The following is a 23,372-nucleotide window of genomic DNA, read 5'->3' on the forward strand; positions in this document are numbered from 1 at the left end:
TCCAATGGTTTATATGCTGGACAGTATAGAGAATACGAGTCCAAGCAACTACGGGACTCGATCCAATAGGCCATGTGTCATGCCCAGCTGTAGGAAAGGCAAGGCTACTGTGGTTGTCATCTCATGAAAGCCTTGCAAAGCAAAACCAATGGCAGCAGCTGAGACCAAATTAGAATAGAAACTTGGAATGGTAGGACAAATGTTGAGAGCAGGTAAATTAGAGAATATAAAGTGAAAGATGGAAAGAGGAAATATAGATATTTTAGGTCTATCCAAGGTGAGATGAAAGGATAGCAGGGATTACTGGAGTGATAGCTATGGAGTAATATACAGCGGAGAGGATGAGAGCCAATGAGTGGTTGTCATAATATTGAATAAAAACGTTGGAAGAAGTATAATAAAAATAGAGAAAATAACAAGTAGGGGTAGAAGCAGAAAGGATGAACTTGATCATTGTTCAGGTGTGATAGGTGATAGGGTGTGCGATCAGTTAGAGGACACAATTGTATATTCCTGCAGGGGAACATTTGATAGTGATAGGGGATTGGAATGCGACGGTAGGCAAAGGAAGAGATGGTGATTAGGTGGGGGACTATGGTTTAGGTACAAGGGATGACCGCGGGAAGAAAGCAATTGAATCCTATAGGAGACGGGGGTTAGTCATCACCAGCACTTGGTTTGGACAACTCAAAAGGCATACAAAGGAAATGAAAGTTGACTTAAGTAGCTATCAGTTATATTATGGTCAGGCACTGATGTGAGGCTCTGATCAAAATTTAGTACTCATGAAGTGTAAGCATCTGATTCAAAATGATGAGACTGGGGCGGCAGGTTGGGAATTGGAATTTAGAAGCATTAACTGAAATGACAAGGAAGGGTTATCAGCATCATGTAGATCATGAGTGATGGAAAGGATGAGTACTATCGAGGAAAAATGGAAATATATCCAAGAAGGGATGTCAAAAGAAACTATAGGAATTGTTCATGGAAAAATGACAATAAAACCGTGGATGAAATATGGGTCCGTTACTTCACACTAGAGACAAGAGAACAATCAAACAAAAGGGAGAACCGCCTCCAACGAAGGCGAAGACCGTTTCATCTGCAGGCAAGGTCATGGCGTCGGTTTTTTGGGGTGCGCGTGTTATAATTTTAATTGACTATCTTGAAAAAGGAAAAACTATCAACAGCGAGTATTATGCGAACTTATTGCAACGTTTGAGCGAAGAAATCAAGCAAAAGCGGCCGCATTTGGCTAAGAAGAAAGTGTTGTTTGATCTAGACAATGCACCAACTCACAAATCCATAATTTCAATGGCCTAAATTCATGAATTAAAGTTTGAATTGCTATCTCCCGCACCCTCTGCGCAAGATTTAGCCCACTAGGATTATTTTCCGTTCGCAAACTTGAAAAAATTGCTCGGTGGTCAAAGATTTTACAACCGTGAAGAAGTGATGTCGGATGTTGATAGCTATTTTGAGGAGCAAGACAGTTCTTATAATACAAAGGGTATCGAAATTATTGAAATCGCTGGGGAAAGTGTGTAGCGCTGAAAGGAGACAATGTTGAAAAATAAATACATTTTTTCAAAAAGCGCTAATATTAACTGACAAATGACAGTCTAAATTCGTTCATGAAATTGTATTGAACGATGGCGGGGATGGCAGGGTTAAGAGTAGCGGTGGACTTGAGTGCTTATTTCAAAGATTATAGGCAAAAGTCACTGATTTATATTGATCGAGATAGTATAAAAAGTGTGCAGCATTTAATTGATCACATATGTAAAATTTTCTGTGTTGACGACAATGTTGAATTATTCATATCAGATGCACATGTTCCAAGATCTGAATGTGCTGGCATCATACGAGAAGGAGATATCGTACGGTAACTGTTTTTGTCTTTAAAATACAAAGTAGCTCATTTTACTTCTGGTGAAACATTAACATGATTACATTTCATGTAAAGTAGCAGTACCCGATAGCTGTCGTATGTCTGACTCGCGAGCTCCCTAGCTGTCCTAAAAACAAACGAATTCGGGGGGTATTTCGTAATTTTATTTCATCGTGGAATAATTACTGAAAAGTGAAATGCTTCTATTAGAGGTACACTACCTATTGCTTATATCGGATAAAAATTTTATTTTCTTGTGTGTAGGTGTCATTAAATGGTCCTGTAGTTGAATGTAGAGGCCAGAATCAACATGTTCAGGTCCCTTACACAGTGTGAAAATTACACTGACTTTTACCCCTGATTCATCGGTCATTTGAGGTAATTATTATAAGCTAATCTACCGGTTAAGGTAGGTTTTTTAATGGACACAACTACCAAATAAATATTGTATGACTCCTAACTAAACACAGTCCAGCCACCTACTCTTCATCAGGTCCCTTTTCATCTCTGAGTACTTCCTTCCTCCCTTCATCCCAGCCAACATACCTATCCTTTTTGCCCTTTCCTCGTTTGCCTAACATTCTCCCCTCTATTACAGTCTACAACATTCCCCTGCCCATCAATTTGCCCTTCATCCATTTTTCCTGCCTCTATAGGATTTCTCCCAACAACAACCCCTCTCTTCGCCCACTATACCAAGTACGTCCTCATTTGTTTTCTTTTCGGTCCATTTCACCTTATCCATTATTCTCCACACCCACATTTCAAAAGCCTCCAATCTATGTCTATCCTCCTGCTTCAATGACCACATTTTCACGCAGTACATAGCTACGCTCCATATCAACAGTTTTACGAGTCTTTTCTTAATATCCTTACTTAACGTCCCTCTCATCAACTTCCTCCTTGTGAAAGCCTCTGCCTAGCGCAATTATTCTCCTTACCTCCCCACTACTTTGACCGCGTTGGTTCAAAATACTTCTGAGATACGTAAACTGTTCTACCTGCTATAGTTTTTGCCGTCCTATTTTAGTGTTTAGCTTAGCCTTTTTCTTTCTAGAAAATCGCATAACCTTTGTTTTATTAATATTGATTCTCATCCCATATCTGTCGCACTGAATTTCAAATTCACTCGACAATGCTTGCAACCCCTTGGCTGACTGACAAACTAAAGCTTGGTCACCAGCAAACATACCTGATTTTATGCTTTCCCCTCCGATTTTCATTCCTACCTCCAGTTCTTAACATGCCTCTTTAATCATTTCCTCCACGTATACGTTGAACAGCAACGGTGATAATGGACAACCCTGCCTTTCTCCTCTTCCTAACACTGCTCAGCTGGACTCCCCATTCCCCACTTGCATGTGAGCAGTCTGAGACATCTACAGGTTGCGGATTAGCCTCCTGTCTCTCCAATCTATTCCAATTTTCTTCAATATACTCAATAGTTTTTCCCAATTCACTCTATCAAACGCTTTTTCGAAATCTATGAAACAGGCGAATTTGTCCTGATTGTATTCTATATTCCTCTCGATTAGTGATCTCATTACTGCAATGGCATAACGTGTGCCTCTCCCCTCCTAAACCCAAACTGATCATCCCCTATCACGTTGGACAAACTAAAGGCAAATATGCACTGTCTAAAAAGTTAATAGAAAATAATTTACTTCAAAATTTCCCAGAAAAAATTTAAATGTGTCACTGGAATAATTTATTTAAGTGCCGTGCTGTGATGGTATGTTATCCATTCTTTGCCTCACTTTATGGCAAAACATTTTTTTGAAAAGTATTTATTTAAGGATAATAGTTAGGGGACTCGACAGATAAAAATATGATGTGCAAATTTTCAAATGCCATGCATAAAAAATTACACTGTTGATTTGCTCCTACCATTGCATGTGCGGAGTAATTAGTGAAGAAAAAAATATTTGCTTGGAAGAAATTATGGTGGCTTCATTTATTGTGTACCCAGTAAATATTCAAATTCTTGAATAGATTTTTCACTTCAAGTTGTATTGCTCTGTGTAATTAGGTGACTTGATGTATCCTTCTCATTATTAAAATTGATGCTTAGAATTGTAATTGTTTTTTTCTGATTATGAAGGCTTTATCGAGGGGTAAAATTCCATTAATTAGTGTTGGGAAGGTTTCTAACCATGCCTTGTTGCCAAATGAAATGCCAAGCATGAGCATCAAGTGAAGGCTCGTTTAGGATTTCATGGTGAAGCTAATTTTCACCTCAAAAAATCCTGTACTAGTGAAGCCTGAAGATATTCAATGAAGATTTAATACTCGGTAATTTTGTATGCCAGGGTCCTGTTCATCAATCTGGGTATAGTTAATGGTGAAAAATATAGATTTCACTAGTCTCTATGACTGAAGGTGCAGGATTGGAATAGTTTTCAGAAACGTTATTTTACTGTTGTACTCATTGAGTTTTGCTTGACTGAGTTTTTTTCCAAATGTATGTAAATGTTACTGCTTTTTTATTAATGCAGTTTATTTTGCTTGCTTTTCCCCTTCCTGTTTTGATAAGCTCTTTGTTATTTTATAACCTGAATTAAGTTCACAATATTGCCCACAAAATTTAATGGGTAATGAACTTTGGTTCATAGGTCCATAGCAATTGATTTCATCCGTAAAGTTTACTTATTGGATCAATTGGATATTGATTTCAAAGTTATTGTTTATCAAAAGTGGAATTATGAAATTTTAAACTTCTGCTTTTATTTTTCATTGGAAGAGAATTATTTGCAATTTTTTTTAAGCTTAGACGCTGTTTTAATCTCAACAAATGAAGGCAAGACAGTAAAGATAATTTGCCTACAGAATTACATAAGAATATTTGGGAAAATATAGAGAAGAGGTTTTTGGACACGAGCATAGAATTTAAGGAGTTTGACTTGGAGAATGTCTAAGGTCAGTTTTGATCCTAATTCTGCAAAAAGTTATAATGATAGTGTGTGAGAAGGACCATAGGTTTAATTTCACAGATGCCAAATTTAGTGCTTGTAATCATCAATAGAGGATTGAACAATGGAGCAAACAATTAACTTGGAGGACAACTATTAATTTAGAATGGGAATAAATTTGGAAGAGGGATATGAGAAAAAGATTGCAGTTAGCATCAATAGAAAAGATAAAAGAAGATGTCCTGAATATCTTTGTAAAAGCATGTGGTAGTCCAGCAGGTAGAGTGCTGGGCTACTGATTGGAGGGCCCAGGTTTGATTCCCAGGGTTGCCTCTGGGCACCCTCTGTTTCACCCAAGCTGTGATTTTTTGGGTATCAGATCTTCATGGAAAACCACAGGCTGCACAGGGAAAGGTGCTGGCCCCCCTACCCTACTGCACGTATTTCGCCAGCCATTTGTGACGATAGGTTAGTGCTAGTCTTACCTATCAAACCGACCTCTTGGTTGATAACTGTTGTCTTTGTGTATTACTATAAGTCATTCAACAAAGTAGAGGGAGCAAAGCTAATGAGAGACTTTTCAAAACATAGGAATAGACTTGAGGCTTTTATGGCTTATTCAATACCTGTGTTTGAACCATTCAGCATATTTTTTGGTGACAGGGAGAACTGGGATGAGTATTGAAATTCAGGAGAGTGAATCAGAATTGTCCTTCACCACCAGTACTTTTACTGCGTTAACCTATGTGGCATGATTTGTGAATATATAAGCAAATAGTTTGAAACTAAGTGACTGTGGTTATTTCCGAGTGTTTTACGGGAGTAATGTAAGAAATTTATGATAAGATATGGAAGTAAATTTTAAGAAAACCAGAGTATTGAGATTCTCAAAAAGTAAGAAGGAATAAACTAGAGCAGTTCATGTATTTGGGTATTATTTTGTTGGAAAACGAGCTTAGTAGTTCATAAATTCGGGGAAAGATTGCGATGGTAATAGCACCATCTGCTGAGAGAAGGGAATTAATAACATGTGATAAGTAAGTATGTATAGAAGATATAAGCAAAGAATGGCTGTTGGATGTGGCTCTGTATCGGAAAATTTGTCTTTGAGGAAATCAAAGAATGGAAGAATGTCTGTGATGACGAATGGAGATAATAAGTGAGTTACAGGAGACAAGCAATGTATTATTACTTAAGGTGGGGGAGGAGAAGAATTTGCGTGGTGAATTGGGAGGCAGAACATGTGAGAGGATAAGACACTGAGAGGTGGTAGATTGTTGAAGGCTGATAGGAGGGAGAATATTGATCATGTGGGTTAGAGAAAGAAAGGGAATAGACTGTTAGGACAACTTGAAGAATATATGAAGAACCGAAGGAACAAATATAATAGGATCAGGAAGCCCGTGTGATATCTAATACATAACAGTAATGAGGTACCATCGTAAACCTACTTTTAAAGGGTATCCTACCCAAAAGAAATTCTTAGTATTATCAAGTATTCACATTAATTCAATGAAAAATTATTGAACTCTGATGCTATAATTGCAAGAGAGACATTATTGTATCATGAATTGTGTAGTCTTGGCATAGATTGGAGGCTTTTGATATGAGAGTGTGGAAAAGGGACAGAAAGGAAAACAAATTGAGATGTGCTAGCATGTTGGGGAAAGGAAATGGATTGCTGGAAGGAATCCAAAGGAGGTAGGAAAGATTGATGGAGAGAATTTTGATTGGCAATGGGATGTTGAAGACCTCTATAGGGGAGAATGTTGGGCAAATGAGAAAGAGCTCAAGGGGATCAAGATGGTGCAGTGGCTAGTGTGTACTGGCTTCCCACTCAGAAGGGCCTGGATTTGAATCCCGGAGATGGCAGATCTTTTTCAGTGGTACCCCAATCCCTACTTGAAGGTCTTTGTGGAGAGCACCTTGAGAAAGTACGCCGTCCATCGGCTGGGACGTTAAACTGTGGACCCCTTGATGCCTTTCGTTAAGAGTAAGCTAATGGCGATGCTGGGTTTCTCTCCGCCTTTCCTATCCAACCCTAATGGCTCAAATGACCCCTCAGCTGTCAGCCACCTCCCCTAAAACTATTTCTGTATGGAAGGGCGAGAAGTAGGATAGGAAATTGCAGGTTGGATAGAATGAAGAGCAGCTTATTGTAGTGTTGGATATTAGGTTGTGTTTTGCTATGAGAGGAAAGTAAATAGATCATTGTATAGGCTCTGCATATCCAAAGCCTACCTTATATTTAGAATACAAATAATGAAAATTTTGTCATCATTGGAATTCTTTTATTTCTAAAGAATTTAATCAAAGAACATGTGATAAAAATTAAGTATTCAAAAGAAAAATACAGTGCCAAGATGTTTTTTTAATGGCTCAGTAGAATTAACCATTTTGACAAATTTGCTTTCAAGAGCTTAAGAAAGTTGATTCTCGAGGTTTAATGAAATGTTACCTTTATGTTTTCAACATCGTTTTTGTGATATCTATTCCCATTTCTACCTTATTTCTTTTATTGAAAACTCCTTGAAATTGCATAGAGATTGCAATGCCAGGAATATGCAATTTATTACAGTTATTTTAGATAAGTACAAGATAGTCATCTGTTATTCCAGACTAGATTTTATTGACCTTGACCGAATTCAGTTATCCAGCGATATTTTTAATTTGTATTTTAAACTGTATTACGTCTTTATGTCCTTGTATTTCTGTGGTAATTCATTATATAGTCTTAGTCCCATTGACTGTGGTCCTGGGCTTGCAGCTTTGGTTCGATTGTCTTTTCTGTGTAGATTTGACTGGGTTGTGGTATGGTGACTGGTAGTGAGAATTTGCATAGAAATCTGACAGATTTTGTTTCATTTAGTATGTTACTGTGAATAGAATGTACGAGATCTGTACTATAAATACATGAACTGGAGACTATAGCCCCGCCCACTAGCAGCACTAGTTGCCTGAGATGCAATGAGCCATCTGTGCTTGGCGGATCGTCGAGGTGTGCATATGGTGCCAGTTACGTTAGTTTCTGTTGCCCTTGTTTTTACTGTTTGTTGAAAATGGAAATTGACGAAATCACAGAGCAACGAATCAGCATCAAGTTTTTTGGTGCAGTGCGGTAAAAGTTATCAAGAAATTACTGAAATATTGACTGCTGTTTATGGTGATAATGCTCTGAAGAAAACATTCGTTTTCAAGTGGATTAAATCAAACCAAAAAATCAAGAAAAAGCCAATCGAAAATCAAAGTCATGCTCCTGGTTTTATTTGATGGTGAAAGTGTTGTTCTTCATGATTTTTTTCCTGAAGGACAAAAATTAACAGCTGAGTTCTGTCTTACAGTTCTCAAGCGTTTGAGAGATCGCGTGCGTCATGTGCGACCAAATTTGACTCAAGGTGATGGTTGGATCCTTCACCATGACAATGCACCTGCTCATTCAGCACTGATTGTTCGCCATTTTCTGGCAAAAAATTCAATCACCACCCTAGATCATTCTCCTTATTTGCTAGACCTCATCCCCTGCGACTTTTTCCTATTCCCAAAATGGAAAAATGTGATGAGGGGACATCACTGGGAAGATGTGGTCGCAATAACTCAAGAAACAATGATAAAAGTAAAACGCCTAACTGCCTTTGACTTCCAAGGGTACTTTAAACAGTGGAAAAGAAGATGGAATAAGTGCATAGCAACGAATGGAGAGTACTTTGAATCGATGTAGACTAAATTTTGCAAAATAAAGTTTTTGTGGCCGCAGTTAGGGTATTTATTGGACAGACCTCGTATGTTGATAGGAAAAGGTAGGAGCCCAAGATCCTAAAAGATTTGCTAAAAGACATGCTGTTGGACAGGCAGTGATAGACAGGCATCCTCTTACAATTTATCACCTCCATTCACCAATCAATAACTTTCACCATGGAATCAGAAGTGGACAAGAAAATCAATTCCCTTGATCTAACAATTGAAATTATAGACCACATACATAATTTTTCAATATTTAGGAAACCCACTTACACAGATCAAGTGATACCCTCAGACTCCTGCCACCCCACCACCCACAAACTAGCTAGCTTAAATTCCATGATCCACAGATTAAGCAGTATCCCCTTGTCCAAATCCAACTTTGGACGAGAGCCCAAGACAATCAAGGACATAGCTTTTAAGAACGGTTACCATTCCAAAATAATAGACAACTTACTGAAGAAAAAACAGGCCGTGAAATTGAACATCTCCCTTTAGGAGATCCTACTGCATTAGAACGGAAGTGGTGCAAACTTCCATTCCTTAACTCTGTGACCTACAAAATCACTAACAGATTTCCCAAAGAATATTTGTGGAAAATTGCCAATTTTTAATTAATTATGATATCCCACCATATCACGCTTGAAACATCTCTTTTTATGCCTAAAAGGTAAGACAGGCAGATGAAATTGGGGATTTAAATGCAATGATGCGAATAGCCTTCTTTTGCAGTTGAATTATGTCTTGGGAGAAAGGAGATGAACCCCAGATAATGATGCCAAATGTAATACTGGAGTGGATAAGACCGTAGTAAAACATTAGTAGCATGTCTTTGCTCACAGTTTTCATCGAAGTTATAAGGAGGAACCTTGTTGAACTTAATTTTCCTGAAAGGTAGTTTATATGGGTTTCCTACGTCAAGTTCAAGTCCAAATGAATGCCAAAAAATTTTGTAAATGTGATAAATTCTATATTTTGGCTATTCACTGTTGGTTTAGAGAGAAATATATTGCCAGGGATTTTTCATTGTTCAGTTTCAGAATATTTTTTTGAATCAATGTATTGCCAGCTGCAAACCTGATGTACTTTTTAAAGTTGATTCATTTATTAAGGTTGCAGAAACTAATATGTTGGTATCATCAGCATCTAGAATTTGTTTAATCCCACTAACTCTCATTAAAACTGAGGGCAGCCCATTAATATAAATTAAGAAAAGTACTGGGCCAAGAACAGAGCCCTGAGGCACTCATATGAGTTTGGATTTGCCATTGGTAATGTATTCTAAAGCACTGACTGTTATAGTGGCTTCATCCTCACGATTTTTTTAAATTTGACTGGATCCACTGCCTTGGTACCCCTCTTGTTCCATAACACTGCAATTTTTTTTACCAAGAATGCCATGATCTATTGAGTCAAGATCTTTCCTTAATTCTAAGAAAAGGCCAGATATCTCCTCATTATCAAGAGAGGTCAAAATTAAGTTCATGGTCTCACATGTGGCTGAAATGTTAGCCCTGTTTTTAATGAACTCATGCTGATGACTTGATTATACATTATTTTTACCGAAGTGGTATGCAAGTCTATTTAGAAATATTTTCTCAATTATTTTAACGAACGCTGTTTTGCAATCGGTCGATAGTTATTAGGGTTGTCCTTGCTTCCTTTATTTTTATGAATATGTATAACTTTCAATCACATGTCTAATGAGGTCACACTCCCTTGTGATTGTTAATACATCAGTATCACTCTGTCTTTATTAGTAATGTCGGAGTTGCTCTAACGGTTGTACAATGTTTTCTCTCTTCTTTTTTAAATGGAAAAAATATTGAAATCAGACATTGAATTTTGCCATGAAATTTCCTCAAATAATGCTAAAAATTATTAGAACTAAACAAATGTTAATGAATATTTGACTTGCAAGTGGCTTAAAAGGCATGCCATACAATTGTAGCAAACTGATATTGAATATAATTCAGTTATGTATTTCCAGTTTTGTCTTCCTTAATATCTACAATTATTGATTCCCTGAATGGAATTGTTGTTAGCTTTGTGTGTGTCATATAGTTTATTTTACATTAGTATTGTGGCAATGTAACCAGAGCAAAACAGAAATTGCCATGATAAGAAATGGTAACTATAATATACCATCATTTTCAGGATCTGTTCTCTCTCCAAATTTTATTACTGATCTTTATTTTTTTTTCTAGCATTGAAAAAGTTGTCAGCCAGCCTGATGCCATTTCTCAAAGTGGAAAGAAAAAGAAAAGGAAAGCACATAAATCAGAGGAAGTAGAACTTGAAATTATATCAGAAAACCAAGTATGTGAATCACTGAGTTCTAATGTGACGGCAGAGCCAAGGAAGAAGAAGAGAAAACCTGTAGATTGTTCTCCAACTAAGAGTTGTGAAGCCTCTACTGACATTCAAACATTGAAGAGTAAATCCAAGAAAGGAAGAAGGAAGATGTTAGTTGAAGATCCAAATGAATGGTCTAAGTACATTTGTGAGAAAGTTATAGATAATGAAAGTAATGCTCTTGAAAATTCATACACCACTGTTACTGAAATTCCCAGTGAGTTAGACATTGTTCATAAAAGCACCCCAATCACCAAAAATAATCAGTTAGCATCTAGGCAGATTGAAAATAATTCTGTTGAAAATGTTGCAAATCTAATAGAGTTACAAAGTGAAAGTATTGAAGAGAAGTCATTAACAGATTCAAACCTACTCAATGAAAGTGCTATTACTGGCAAAGGTATTAGTGTCACTTTGGATGAAACGCAATCCTGCGGCATTAACTCAGGTTCTACAAAAAGAAGACGCAGGGTACGAAGAAGGAAGAAATCCAGAAGGGAAGGAAAGTCAAAAAGAATAGATTTTATTGAGTCAAATCCCCCTGGTTGTAAAGCTATTGTGACTGAAAGAAAAATGGAGGGAATTAACAATAAGCATATAAGATTTCCAGATGAGGATTACAAGGGAAAAGAGTTTGAAATATCATTAGGGGGTAACAGTAAGAACTTAGTTGGTGTTTGTGCCAGCAGTATTGTATCGGGGGATTCATTACATGTGGAAGTTTCAGGTACCAGTTTATTAGAAACAGCTGAAGAAGAATGTATGTATGAATCTATTTTGGAGGAGAACAACACATCCCCCGAAGAACCCACGAATAAATTTGTTGATTGCAGTGAAGAGAAGCAAGTTTGCCAAGGAAAAGGGAAGGATTCAAATGTACATGGCGTAGTAATAAACAATGATAAAAACAATGGTCATGAAATTAGTGCAGATAATGAGTCTGTGGTAATGGAAAATGAGTCTCATGATAATGTGATCAGTTGTTGCAATAGTGACCGTACTACAATAGAGTCTTCCCCGGACCTGTTGTCTAAACCTGTTGTTTCATCTAACGGTGCCCTTGGCCAAAGCAAAAGAAACAGGAGGAGGAATGTGATCATAGCTATGGGGTTAGGTGAAACACTCTCCCAACTTATAAAAGAATCTAACAAATCAAATAAGAAAGAATGTATTCCACATGTAAGCAATTCATTAGAATTACTTGTGAATAAGCCAGTTAAGGACATAGAAGTGAGTTCAACAAAAAACCAAAAGGAGAAGCGTTATGGAGGATTTCCAGTCCTTGAATCATTTCCTCGGAGGGGTGACATCCTGGCTTTTAAGGTGGGTGTCACTTAGTCAGCGCTTAATTTAGGGACATATTTTACTCTTAGCAAGCCCAATGTTAAGCATGTTAAAGGTAAAATTCAGTGGGACTCAAAAACGTTTGAAAAACTAATTGCTGTAGAACTTAAATGAAGAATATTTGTATAAAATGTAAATCCTGGGTTATGGGTATAGAGCCCACAAATATTGAAACTAACCTGCAATTTTGAAAATGTTTAATTTGTCCTGACTACTTTTTTTTGAACTTCCTCAGTATAATCAACAGATAAATATTGCAGAACTCTGGTAGTGCTTCAGGGTGCTGACTGTATAGTTTCCGATGAAAGCTATCAATCCTTCCATTAAGAATATTTGATCAAGATTCAAAATTTCCAGTTATCCATTCTTAGATTCCTTTATCACCTTGTGGCATTTGGTGGGTAGATTTAGTGTTTTGTTGGTTTATAAGATAAAATTAATTTGGCTTTGGTCATTGATATCAGACTAAAGTCCTGTGGGCTATGGCCTTAGTGCATTAATTTTAATGGGAGGTTGTAGTGGAATGCCAAGGAGGAATGCGATAGAGGATGGTAATTAAAGTTTTGAAGTGTTTACGGAGAGAAAGCAGTCAAGTTCTGCCAAAGAAGTTTATAATCGAACCTCATTCTAGCACATGGTCACAGACTTTTTGACGTTATCCAGCATTCAAAAATGGTTGTCTTTCAAGATCCTTATTCTTGGGAACAAAAAGAAGTGTGGCAGTTACACATCAGGATTGTTCGTAGGGTGGCTGGGACAGCATTGCTCCTTGTGCTTGGTCAGGTACTCCGTCATGAGGAAGGCTGAGTGGGACAGTTTACTCTCATGGTGCTGCCTCCATTGGGCAAAGATCTCCTTCCTGATTCATTGTAATCTTTTCAACAGAATTTCGAGGACTTACGTTAAACTTACTGTTTACTGACTGTCCCTGAGGTACGAATTCTTCGTGGATGATGCCCAAAAGAGTCAAAAAAGACGATGAGCATCACTTACTTATTTTTGGGATACCCTGTGTATAATCATTTATGTTTATTACCGTGGTGGCTAACCTATTGACAGTACAAAAATTTTGAGCTCTTCAAATTTTTATGCTAATATGTTGGCTATAAGTGATAATATGTGCAAATGATTTTGAGCAAGGCATTATCATAAAGAAGAGTGGTTGATTGTTGTGATCAGATGGTGATTGAGCTTCTTCATTTACATAGCATGGTTTAAAAGTTTTATGACTGCTAAAATTATTTTTATGACAGGAGTTGATATTTTAACTTGAATCCTAAGATAAACAGGACTAATTTAATCTCTCTTTGCTCACAGGTCTTGAAGTTGAATGAAAGGTATGAACCAATTATCAGTGGATATTTGGAAGGAAAAATTTTGGATTTTGATAGTACCAGTACTCTAGTAACATTGAAAGTGCTCGGTAAGTGTAAAATTGATTTTATGCATCCATTTGGACCTCTTTATCAATTTAGCACTTATTACTCAACAATGTCATTTATTGGTATGTGAAAAGTTTAATTAAAATTGCTGCTCACCTGAAGAGTTTGTTACTGATGTTACACCTGTAGAGGCAGGGAAGGGCAAGAATCTTGATATACAATTTAAATATACCATGTGCAAATGTCAGGGTTGTTCCATGTAAAATAGTGTAACACTGGTTCCTTGAAAATTAATGGGAGTTGTTTATATCCCTGTTTCTATATTTAGGTGGTTCAAAGTTTTCTGTATTCATTCATAATCCTTTCTGTTTTCAACTTGTGGACATTTTTATACCATGATGCACACTGTTTAATGCTTCTACGAGGGCTGACCAGAAAGTAACTTGTTGAATCATGTTTCACCATTTTGACAGAAATTTCGGGCATACAACATGTCACGTCCAAATTTGTGCCACGAGTGTTAACGAATGAACAAGAGGCAAAAACATCTTGACATCAGCCAGGAACTGCTTGATCATTATTCAATCGATGATTGAAACTTCTTAAATCAATTGTCACAGGTGACAAAACCTGGGTTTATGGTTTTGATATAGAAAACAAAACCCAGTCTTCACAGTGGAAGGGGCCATCCTCCCCACCACCCAAAAAAGTTGAGAAGTCACAATCAAATGTGTAAGTGATGTTGATCATTTTCTCCAATTGAGAACGGATTATTCGTTATTAAGATGTCCTCAAAGGATAAACAGTGAATGGGCTGCACTATATAGAGGTTATGAGAAGGTTAAGATGCCATGTTGCAAAAAAAGACCATAAATGTGGAAAAATAAGTCTTGGTGCTTTAATCACGACAACGCACCAGCATATGCATTGTGGATTTTAAGAAATCGCTCAGGCAGCATAGGTGAGGATAGCAAATGGAGAGCCAGAATGGCCTGCGCTAGGCAGGGATAAAGACTGGGATGCTTATTATCGCCTGTTCTTTTCAAAATATATGCAGAAATATGGTAAGGGAGGCAAAAGTGGAATTGAGGATATCTACACAAAAAGTGGAAGTGAAAGTAGGTGGGGAATTTCAAAGTAGATCTTTGGATGATCAGGTGTTTGTTAGCCAGTCAGCCAGAGGCTTCTCACCACTTCCGCACCATGCAGAATCAGTGGAATAGAATAGGATAAGAACTAAACATAAGAAAACAAATGCAATGACATTCTCAAGAAAAAGCAAGGCTAAGATAAATTTTGAATTTATGGAACATAAACTAGAATAGGTTGACTATTTATCTATTTAGGAAGTATTTAGGGGTCACAAATTATTTAATTAGTAATTATGTCCATCCAAAAACCTACCTTAACCCGATAGATTACCTAAATAATAATAATATCTATTTTGGAGGAGGGCCATGAAAGTAGTAGGGACAAAAGAAGAATTTTGCTAGGTAAAGAAGCAGGAGTTGATGACTTGAATTCTTAGTAAAATTGTAAGAGAAAGACTTGTTAAAAACTTCCCATGGAGCATAGTTTTGTATGACTCGGAAAATTCTTCATTGAGACCAGAGGGATAAGCATAGGCTTTTCAGATATAGGTGTGGAGGAGAATGGGGAAAATAAAATGGATGGCAAAGAGAACAAACAGTGAAGTTCTGGGCATAATAGGGATGATGCTGGTAAAGCAAGGTGGTGGGAGGAAATGAATTGACATTTTGGATGGACTAAAGGAAGGATAAAGAATGAGTTGCTAAAATATGAAGTATGGGGTTGAAGGATGCTTTGTGTCATGTACGAGGCGTGTTCAAAAAGTAAGATGACTTAAAATTTTTATGAAAAAATATTTATTCCCCAATATTCAAGCTGCCCCCTTCAAAGTAATCCCCCTAAGATATAATACATTTGTCTCAACACTTTTTCCAATCCTTGAAGCAATTCTGATTAGCACTTTTTGGTATAGCCTTGAGCTCTTTCAGCGATGCAGTCTTTTATCTCCTCAATTGTTGTAAATCTCCGTTCTTTCATATGTCTCTTCAGTTTTGGGAACAGGCAAAAGTCACTGGGGGCCAAATCCGATGTAAATGGTGGCTGAGGCATGATTGTGGTGTTGTTTTTGGCCAAGAAATCTCTCACAAGCAACGATGACTGAGCAGGTGCATTATGATAAAAAAGCCATGAATTGTTTTCCACAATCACAGACATTTTTTTAATTACTTCTCGCAAACGGTTCATAACTTCGAGGTAATACTCCTTATTGACCTTGTGGTAAGAAATCCTTATGCACTATCCCATGGTAATCAAAGAAAACGGTGTGCAAAACCTTGACATTTGATTGAACTTGGCGTGCTTTTTTCGGTCTTGGTTCTCCTGGGTTCTTCCATTGGTACGATTGGGCTTTGGTATTGACGTCATAACCATATACACGTGATTCGTCACCAGTTATGATCCTTTTGAACAAATCAGGATCATCATTGACGTCATTCAACTGCTCCTGAGCTGAGTGTGAAATTTGAAGTCACCATACTTTTTTAATACACCTTGTAAGTTAGGACTTACAGGAGGACTTAGGAGTACAGTATGTTGTGTGTAATGGCAAGGCCCATCAAAGCACTACCCTAACTTTGTAGAAATCTGATTGTTATTACATATTAGCTGTGCACTATTTGATGGGGGCCCATATAAATGAGCGAATTGTGAATCTCTATGTAAAAATTAGGCTTGTTCAAGGTTGGATGAGTGAGGCATTACAGAGTAATGTAGGAATAGGAAGCTCATACAAAGGTGGTTTGAAAAGTTCTCAGAATGGAATTAAAATAAATGACCTACTTTACTTTTTTATTTGTCAATTTAGTCTCCCTCTACACTAATGTACTTGGCTCCAGCAATGTTACTATGTCTTGACCCCATCTTAAAAAGTAGATGCCTTCAGGCCTGTGAAACACCTGTCTTCTTTGGCTGTTAGTTCTTTGTTTGAAGAGAATCTCCATCCATCAAGGAACATTTTGAGCTTAGGGGAGACATGGAAATCTGATGGAGCCAAATAAGGCGAATGATGTGGGTGTGGCCACAACTCATATCTTAGTTCACATATTTTTGCCATGGCAATGACACTTGTGTATGGGCGTGAATTGTCTTGATGAAAGATGACTTTCTTCCTTGGCAAACCTGGCTTTTTTTCCTTATCTTTTGCTGTAGCTGTTCCAGGAGGTTCGCCTAGTATTGTTTGACCAGTGTGAATATAATCCATCAGCAGAATCCAATCTGCATCCCAGAAAACTGAAGCTATTTTCTTTTCGCCCAAATGTATTACCTTTGCTTTCTTTGAGGTAGTGAATCAAAGTGTTTCCTCTGCTTTGATTTGCTTTGTCTCTGGGGAATAGTAGTGTACCCAATGTTAATCTGTGTTCCAAGAGCGGTGTAGAAAATCCTGTTGCCTGTTCTTAAAACGGGTGAAGCATTGTTAGAAAATATCCATTCTGATGTGTTTGTTATCCTGCCACCCATCTAGCAGATAATTTTCTCATATCCAATTCCAGTGTTTAAATGTGATATGCCCATTCAAATGACATCCCTACAGCTTCAGCAATTTCTTGCACTTTGTCAGCAAACATTCATGACCATTTTATGAACTTAAGCAATAATTTCTGGATTAGTGGCACATTGAGGCAGGCTACTATGCAGATTATCATCTTAGCTGTCCCGGCCAAACTTAAACTCATTTGTCCACTCGGCAACAGTTCAATATGAAGGAGCAGAGTCCCCCATAGTCTTCTGAATGTCAGCATGGATTTCCTTTGCTTCCATTCCTCTCTATACAAAGTATTTAATCCCTGCTTGAATCTCAATTTTTTTCCATCTTCACGAATAACAACATGGGAACAAGAACAGAATGACATTTGCACCTCAAATCTCTCCCCAGAGCCCTTGCGCATTGTGTGTTAACTCATGAAGGATTACTGATTACTCTGTGGGAAATTTGTTGTGCTAGCGCTGATATCTGGTGGTGATTCCGAGAACCTTTCAAAATTAGCCTCCTACATAATTTTTTTTCCATTTCACCCAACCTCTTCTCACTAATTCTATTTTATCTGGGTATTTTTGTTCATAATTTGAATTCAAAAATGAATAAATACAATGAGCAGGGTATGCAGACTTGAACATGTATTTTTTTTGTCGTTTTTTTTAGGTGGTGGAGAAGAACTGAAAAAGACCAATGGTAAATTTGATATAACGGATGAGGAAGAGCACAGTGCTGTAGAATATGATGCAAAAAACCATCAAGAAACTTTGCAACTGCAATGGAAGGAATTCATAGAGCCGCGGCTGGTGTTCCCATAATCACATTGGTGTTTACTTTTTGTTAATACCCTCTTTCCTCTAACAGTGAAGCCTGTTACTGTGATATTAAATACTGTGATGCATTTATTTTAATGTGCAGGATATTATTAATTTGGCTGTGCATAGTTGCACAATACATTTGAGTTAAATTCTAATTTATACAGGTTTGGACGTGTTGATATTTTTGGATATCAATTGAGTCAGGTCTGTTAGCTACATTTTTTTTTCAGTATAAGCTCTACTGAAGGTTTAAGTTCTGGTTGCCCCTCCAGTTACCCTGTGTTTGAATTCAAGGAAATATGATCTTGGTTTATAAACTGTACAATTCACATGTCAATTGTAAGATATGTGTTCAAATTCTCAGTACATTAGAGAATGGAAGAAAAAGAAATAAAAGACATTCATGGAAACATTTTTATTAGATTAGTTAACGGTGAATGTTTACAACGAAATTGGAAAACCCAATGGTTAACTTGTAACTGGTGAGGTGGTTTACTTTGTCCACCTTTTGTCATTCCAAGTCACTCAAGGTGGACATAAAAAAACCATAAACAGAGTCATCAACCCGGAGGTTGGTTTGGTAGGTGATAATAGAGTTCACTCAGTACTAAGCCTGATGGTGTGTGAAATTCACACATCAGGGTAAGGGGGCCAGTTCCTTTCCCTGTGCCGGTTAGGGCTCCCAGGAAGATCTGGTCCCCGAAAAATCACATGGCTTGGGTGGAGCTGCAGGTGCCCAGAGTGGCTTGCCTGGGAATGGAACCTGGGCCCTCCAGTTGGTAGTCCAACACGCTACCCCCTGGACCACTGTGACTGATGTATATTTTTTTTTTTTAAGGTAATCTACCGGTTAAGGTAGGTTTTTCGATGGACACAATTACCAAACAAATATTTTATTACTCCTAACAAAACACAAAATCCATCATCCTACTCTATATCAGGTCCCTCTTCATCTCTGAGTACTTTCTTCCTCCCTTCATCCCGTCCAACATCCCTATCCTGTTCCTTCCCTTTCCTCTTTTGCCCAACATTCTACCCTCTATCACAGTCTTCAACATCCCACTGCCGGTCAAGACCCCCTTCATCCACTTTTCCTGCCTCCATAGGATTGCTCCCAACAAACCCCTCTCTTCGCCCACCATACCAAGTACTTCCTCATTTGTTTTCTTCTCTGTCCATTTCACCTTCTCCATTCTTCTCCACACCCACATTTCAAAAGCCTCCAGTCTACGTCTATCCTCCTGCTTCAATGACCACGTTTCCGCACCGTACATAGCTACGCTCCATATCAAAGTTTTTACGAGTCTTTTCTTAACACCCTTACTCAAAGTCCCCGTCATCAACTCCCTCCTCCATGTGAAAGCCTCTTTGCCTAGCGCAATTCTTCTCCTTACGTCCCTACTACTTTGACCGTATTGGTCCGAAACACTACCGAGATACGTAAACTGTTCTACCTGCTCTATTTCTTGCCCTCCTATTTTAATGTTAAGCTTGGCCTTTTTCTTTCTAGAAAATCGCATAACCTTTGTTTTATTAATATTGATTCTCATCCCATACCTGTCGCACTGAATTTCCAATTCACTCAGCAATGCTTGCAGCCCCTTGGCTGACTGACAAACTAAAGCTTGGTCATCAGCAAACCTAACTGATTTTACGAATCCCCCGCCCACTTTCATTCCTACCTCGAGTTCTTCCCATGCCTCTTTGATCATTTCCTCTGCATACAGGTTGAACAGCAACGGTGATAATGGGCAACCCTGCCTTACACCCCTTCCTAACACTGCCCATCCTGACTCCCCGTTTCCCACCCGCACCTGAGCAGTCTGAGACATGTACAGGTTGCGGATTAGCCTCCTTTCCCTCCAATCTATTCCTATTTTCTGCAATATACTCATTAGTTTTTCCCAATTCACTCTATCAAACGCTTTTTCGAAATCTACGAAACAGGCAAATACCTCCTGGTTGTGTTCTATATTCCTCTCGATTAATAATCTCAATACTGCAATGGCATCTCGCGTACCTCTCCCCTTCCTAAACCCAAACTGATCATCCCCTAAGTAATCATTTGCCCTACTCTCTATCCTTTTGTTTATGATCCTGAGAACAACTTTAGCTGCGTGGGATATCAAACTAATTGTCCTATAGTCCTCACATGACGTGGCCTTTACCTTTTTCGGAATCGGAACTAAAACTGCTCTCACAAAGTCTTCCGGCCAGATTCCCTCCTCATAAATGCTACAGATCAGCCCATATAGCCTCTTCCTCCCACTTTTTCCTAAGCATTTTAAAAGTTCCACGGGAATGTTATCTACCCCCACAGCCTTATTTAGTTTCATCTCCCTTAATGCCCTTTCTATCTCATGGTCTAGTATGCCTGGACCTAAGCTGTCTTCCTCTACGTCATTTTCTTTTTCAATGTCTAACTTTGTTGGTCTGAGTTCTTTACTATACAGTTCTTCTATATACTCCTTCCATCTCTCTTGGATCTTCCTGCGTCAACTATTACCTTACCCGCCTTATCTCTAACTGTTAGCATAGCTCTTCCTTTCTTACTTCCCGATAACGATTTAACTTTGCTGTACAGCGCACCGATTTCACCCTTCCTCTGCAGACTTTCCATATCCTCGCACTGCGTCTTCCACCATGCGTCTTTTGCCTTATTTGTTGCCCACCTCAATTTATTGTTCTATTCTTTGTACTTCATTTTTCCTAATTCTGTATTTATATTCTTCCATTTTCGCCGCTCATCCATCTTTGTAATCATCTCATCTGTGATCCATGGTTTTCTAGTCCTTTTAGCGTTAACGGTTCCAATAGTGTCTTTAGCGGCTTTAGACAACCTTTTCTTAATACTATCCCATTTTTCTTCAATAGTACTTAGCTCTTTACCATCCTCCATGATTTCCTCTACCGCCTGTTTGTATTCCTTCCTTTTCAAACCATTTAATGCTTCTATATTCCATTTTCTAACTCGCCGCCCCTGCCTTATCTTTTTGAAACGTACGCTACATTTCATAACAACTAAATTGTGGTCAGAGTCCGCATCCGCCCCCGGGAAGCTGTGGGAATTTATCACACTGTTCCTAAACCTGTGTCTAACCAGGATATAATCTAGCTGATATCTTCCTGAGTCACCTGGCATTTTCCATGTATACCTGCGTCTTTTGTGGTGTCTAAACCAAGTGTTGGTGATAACTAACCCCTGTCTCCTGCAGAACTCAACTGCTTTCTCCCCGCGGTCATTCCTCGTGCCTAAACCGTAGTCGCCCACCTCATCACCATCTCTTCCTTCGCCTACCGTCGCATTCCAATCCCCCATCACTATCAAATTTTTCCCTGCAGGAACACACGCGATCATGTCCTCTGATCGTATATCCTATCGACCTCTTCTTCCTTATGGTTGCTCGGTGGCATGTATACCTGAATAATAACTAAGTTCGTCGGTTCTGCTTTTATCTCCGCTAGTAGTATTCTATCCGTTACCTGCTCTATGTTGACTACGCTTCTGCCTACCTCTTCATTTAATACTATGGCAACCCCTCGTTGGCTCTCGTCCCCACCGCTGTATATTATTCTATACTTATCACTCCAGTAATCCCCGCTATCTTTCCATCTCACCTCGCATAGACCTAAAATATCTATATTTCCCCTTTCCATCTCTCGCTTAACATTCTCCAATTTCCCTGTCCTCATCATTGTCCTAACATTCCACGTTCCTATTCTAACTAATTTTGTCTTCTTCTCCTGCGTCTTCTGTCCTGCTGCTGCTGGTTTTCCCTTGCAAGGGTTTCGTGGGATGACGACCGCGGAAGCCTTGCCTCCCCCGCTGCCGGGCACGACACACGGCCGATTGGGCCGAGCCCCGTGGTTGCCAGGACTCAAAATATCTCTATTGTCCATCATATTTTTCTAGGGAATGATAATTGAGGTGGTTTTCCGTTGCCTTCCTCAATGGTGTTTTTAACGTGACACCATCACTTACTGGCCGCCCCACTGGGGTCAGACGCCATTGCAGCCGCCTCACTGAGGAACAGACGCTGCGTGGACTACCTTTCGTCTGGCTCCTAACCTTCGGCCTATCTGGCATGGGTGACCCTACCAGGAACAATTTTTATTACTCCCGCCAGCACAGCTCTAGGGGTCATCGGAACGCACAAGCCCTTCCACCACGTCAAGGTTGTAGTCTGGGGAGGGATGTATATATATATATATATATATATATATATATATATATATATATATATATATATATAAGAAAAGTAACAATAAATATTCAGGTCTAATAAGAGCATTCTGAAAAAAATTACTATGAACAGGAGTTGACATATGAACTCCAGAAGTAGGTAGGAAACACTCGTTTCCAGTAAGAAAGACAACTACAAAATAAATACATATTAGCGTTGCAGGCATTGAAAAGAGCACATTATAACCATGATGGAGAATAATTTTGAAATTGGGTTAAATAAAATGCCAAATTCAAGGAAAAGCAAATTTTGTGACTTAATAACCATTATTGTAAATGGCCTGAGTAGGATTATATTTTGATATTTTACAAGTACAAGGCAAACAGGTGATATAAAAGAGAAACAAATACTTAAACATTTGCAGAATACTTTATTTCATTGGTATAAACAATGCAATTATCCTTAAGAATAGGTAAACTAATTATTGAATAGAAACTCTTAAACTGTAATCCTTATCCCAAAAATTCAAAATCCTACTAAACCTGAAGAGCTTCGTAGTAATATCTTTTTAGCTACGTTGGAAAGTCAGAAATTTATATCCATCAAAATTAATTAGCATTTCTAGGATAATAATCTGTTCAATGCTCATCAGGCGGGTTTAAAGGATAATGTACTGACTAATATAATGGCTTCCCACCCAGAGGGGCTTGGTTTGAATGCTGGAGGCGGCAGATCTTTTTCAGTGGTATCCCGATCCCTACATGAGGTGCTGGGTAGAGAGCCCTTTAAGTGAGTACGCTGTCTGTTAGATGGGACATAAAGTTGTGAACCCCCTTGCGCCTCTCATTTAGAGTAGGCAAATGCCAACACAAGGCTTTTCTCCACTCTTCCTCCATTCCCATCCATCCATAATGGTGCAAATGACCTCAGCTGTTGGTTGCCTCCCGTAAAGTTACTGCTACCACTACAAATTTCAGGAAAGACATCAATAAAGAAAGCCAATAATTTGCTTTTAACAGAGAATGGAGCTAAATGATGGGAAAATTGTAAGAAGTCTGATGCAAGACATCAACAGAGCATATGGAATTTTGAATAGAGATATTTTGTGAAAATATTGCTTATTATGGATAAGGAGAAGTTATAGAATGGTTAAATGATTATATAAAAATAAAAGTTTAAGTAACAAAAA

The 23,372-nt window shown here is 38.3% G+C and overlaps 1 protein-coding gene across 1 annotated transcript; it reads left to right on the forward strand.

The window, feature by feature from the left end:
• The first annotated feature begins 1,652 nt into the window (after positions 1 to 1,652).
• coil (coilin) lies at positions 1,653 to 18,399 on the forward strand. Its single transcript, XM_071583381.1, has 4 exons — positions 1,653 to 1,885; positions 10,746 to 12,216; positions 13,555 to 13,660; positions 17,848 to 18,399. Exons 1-4 carry the CDS (start codon positions 1,653 to 1,655, stop codon positions 17,997 to 17,999), a joined length of 1,962 nt encoding a protein of 653 aa, XP_071439482.1. The 3' UTR covers positions 18,000 to 18,399.
• The last annotated feature ends 4,973 nt before the right edge of the window (positions 18,400 to 23,372 follow it).

This window comes from Hetaerina americana, unplaced genomic scaffold, assembly GCF_022747635.1.
Source record: "Hetaerina americana unplaced genomic scaffold, ioHetAmer1.1.p SCAF_1, whole genome shotgun sequence".
NCBI classification, from domain to species: Eukaryota; Metazoa; Arthropoda; class Insecta; order Odonata; family Calopterygidae; genus Hetaerina; species Hetaerina americana.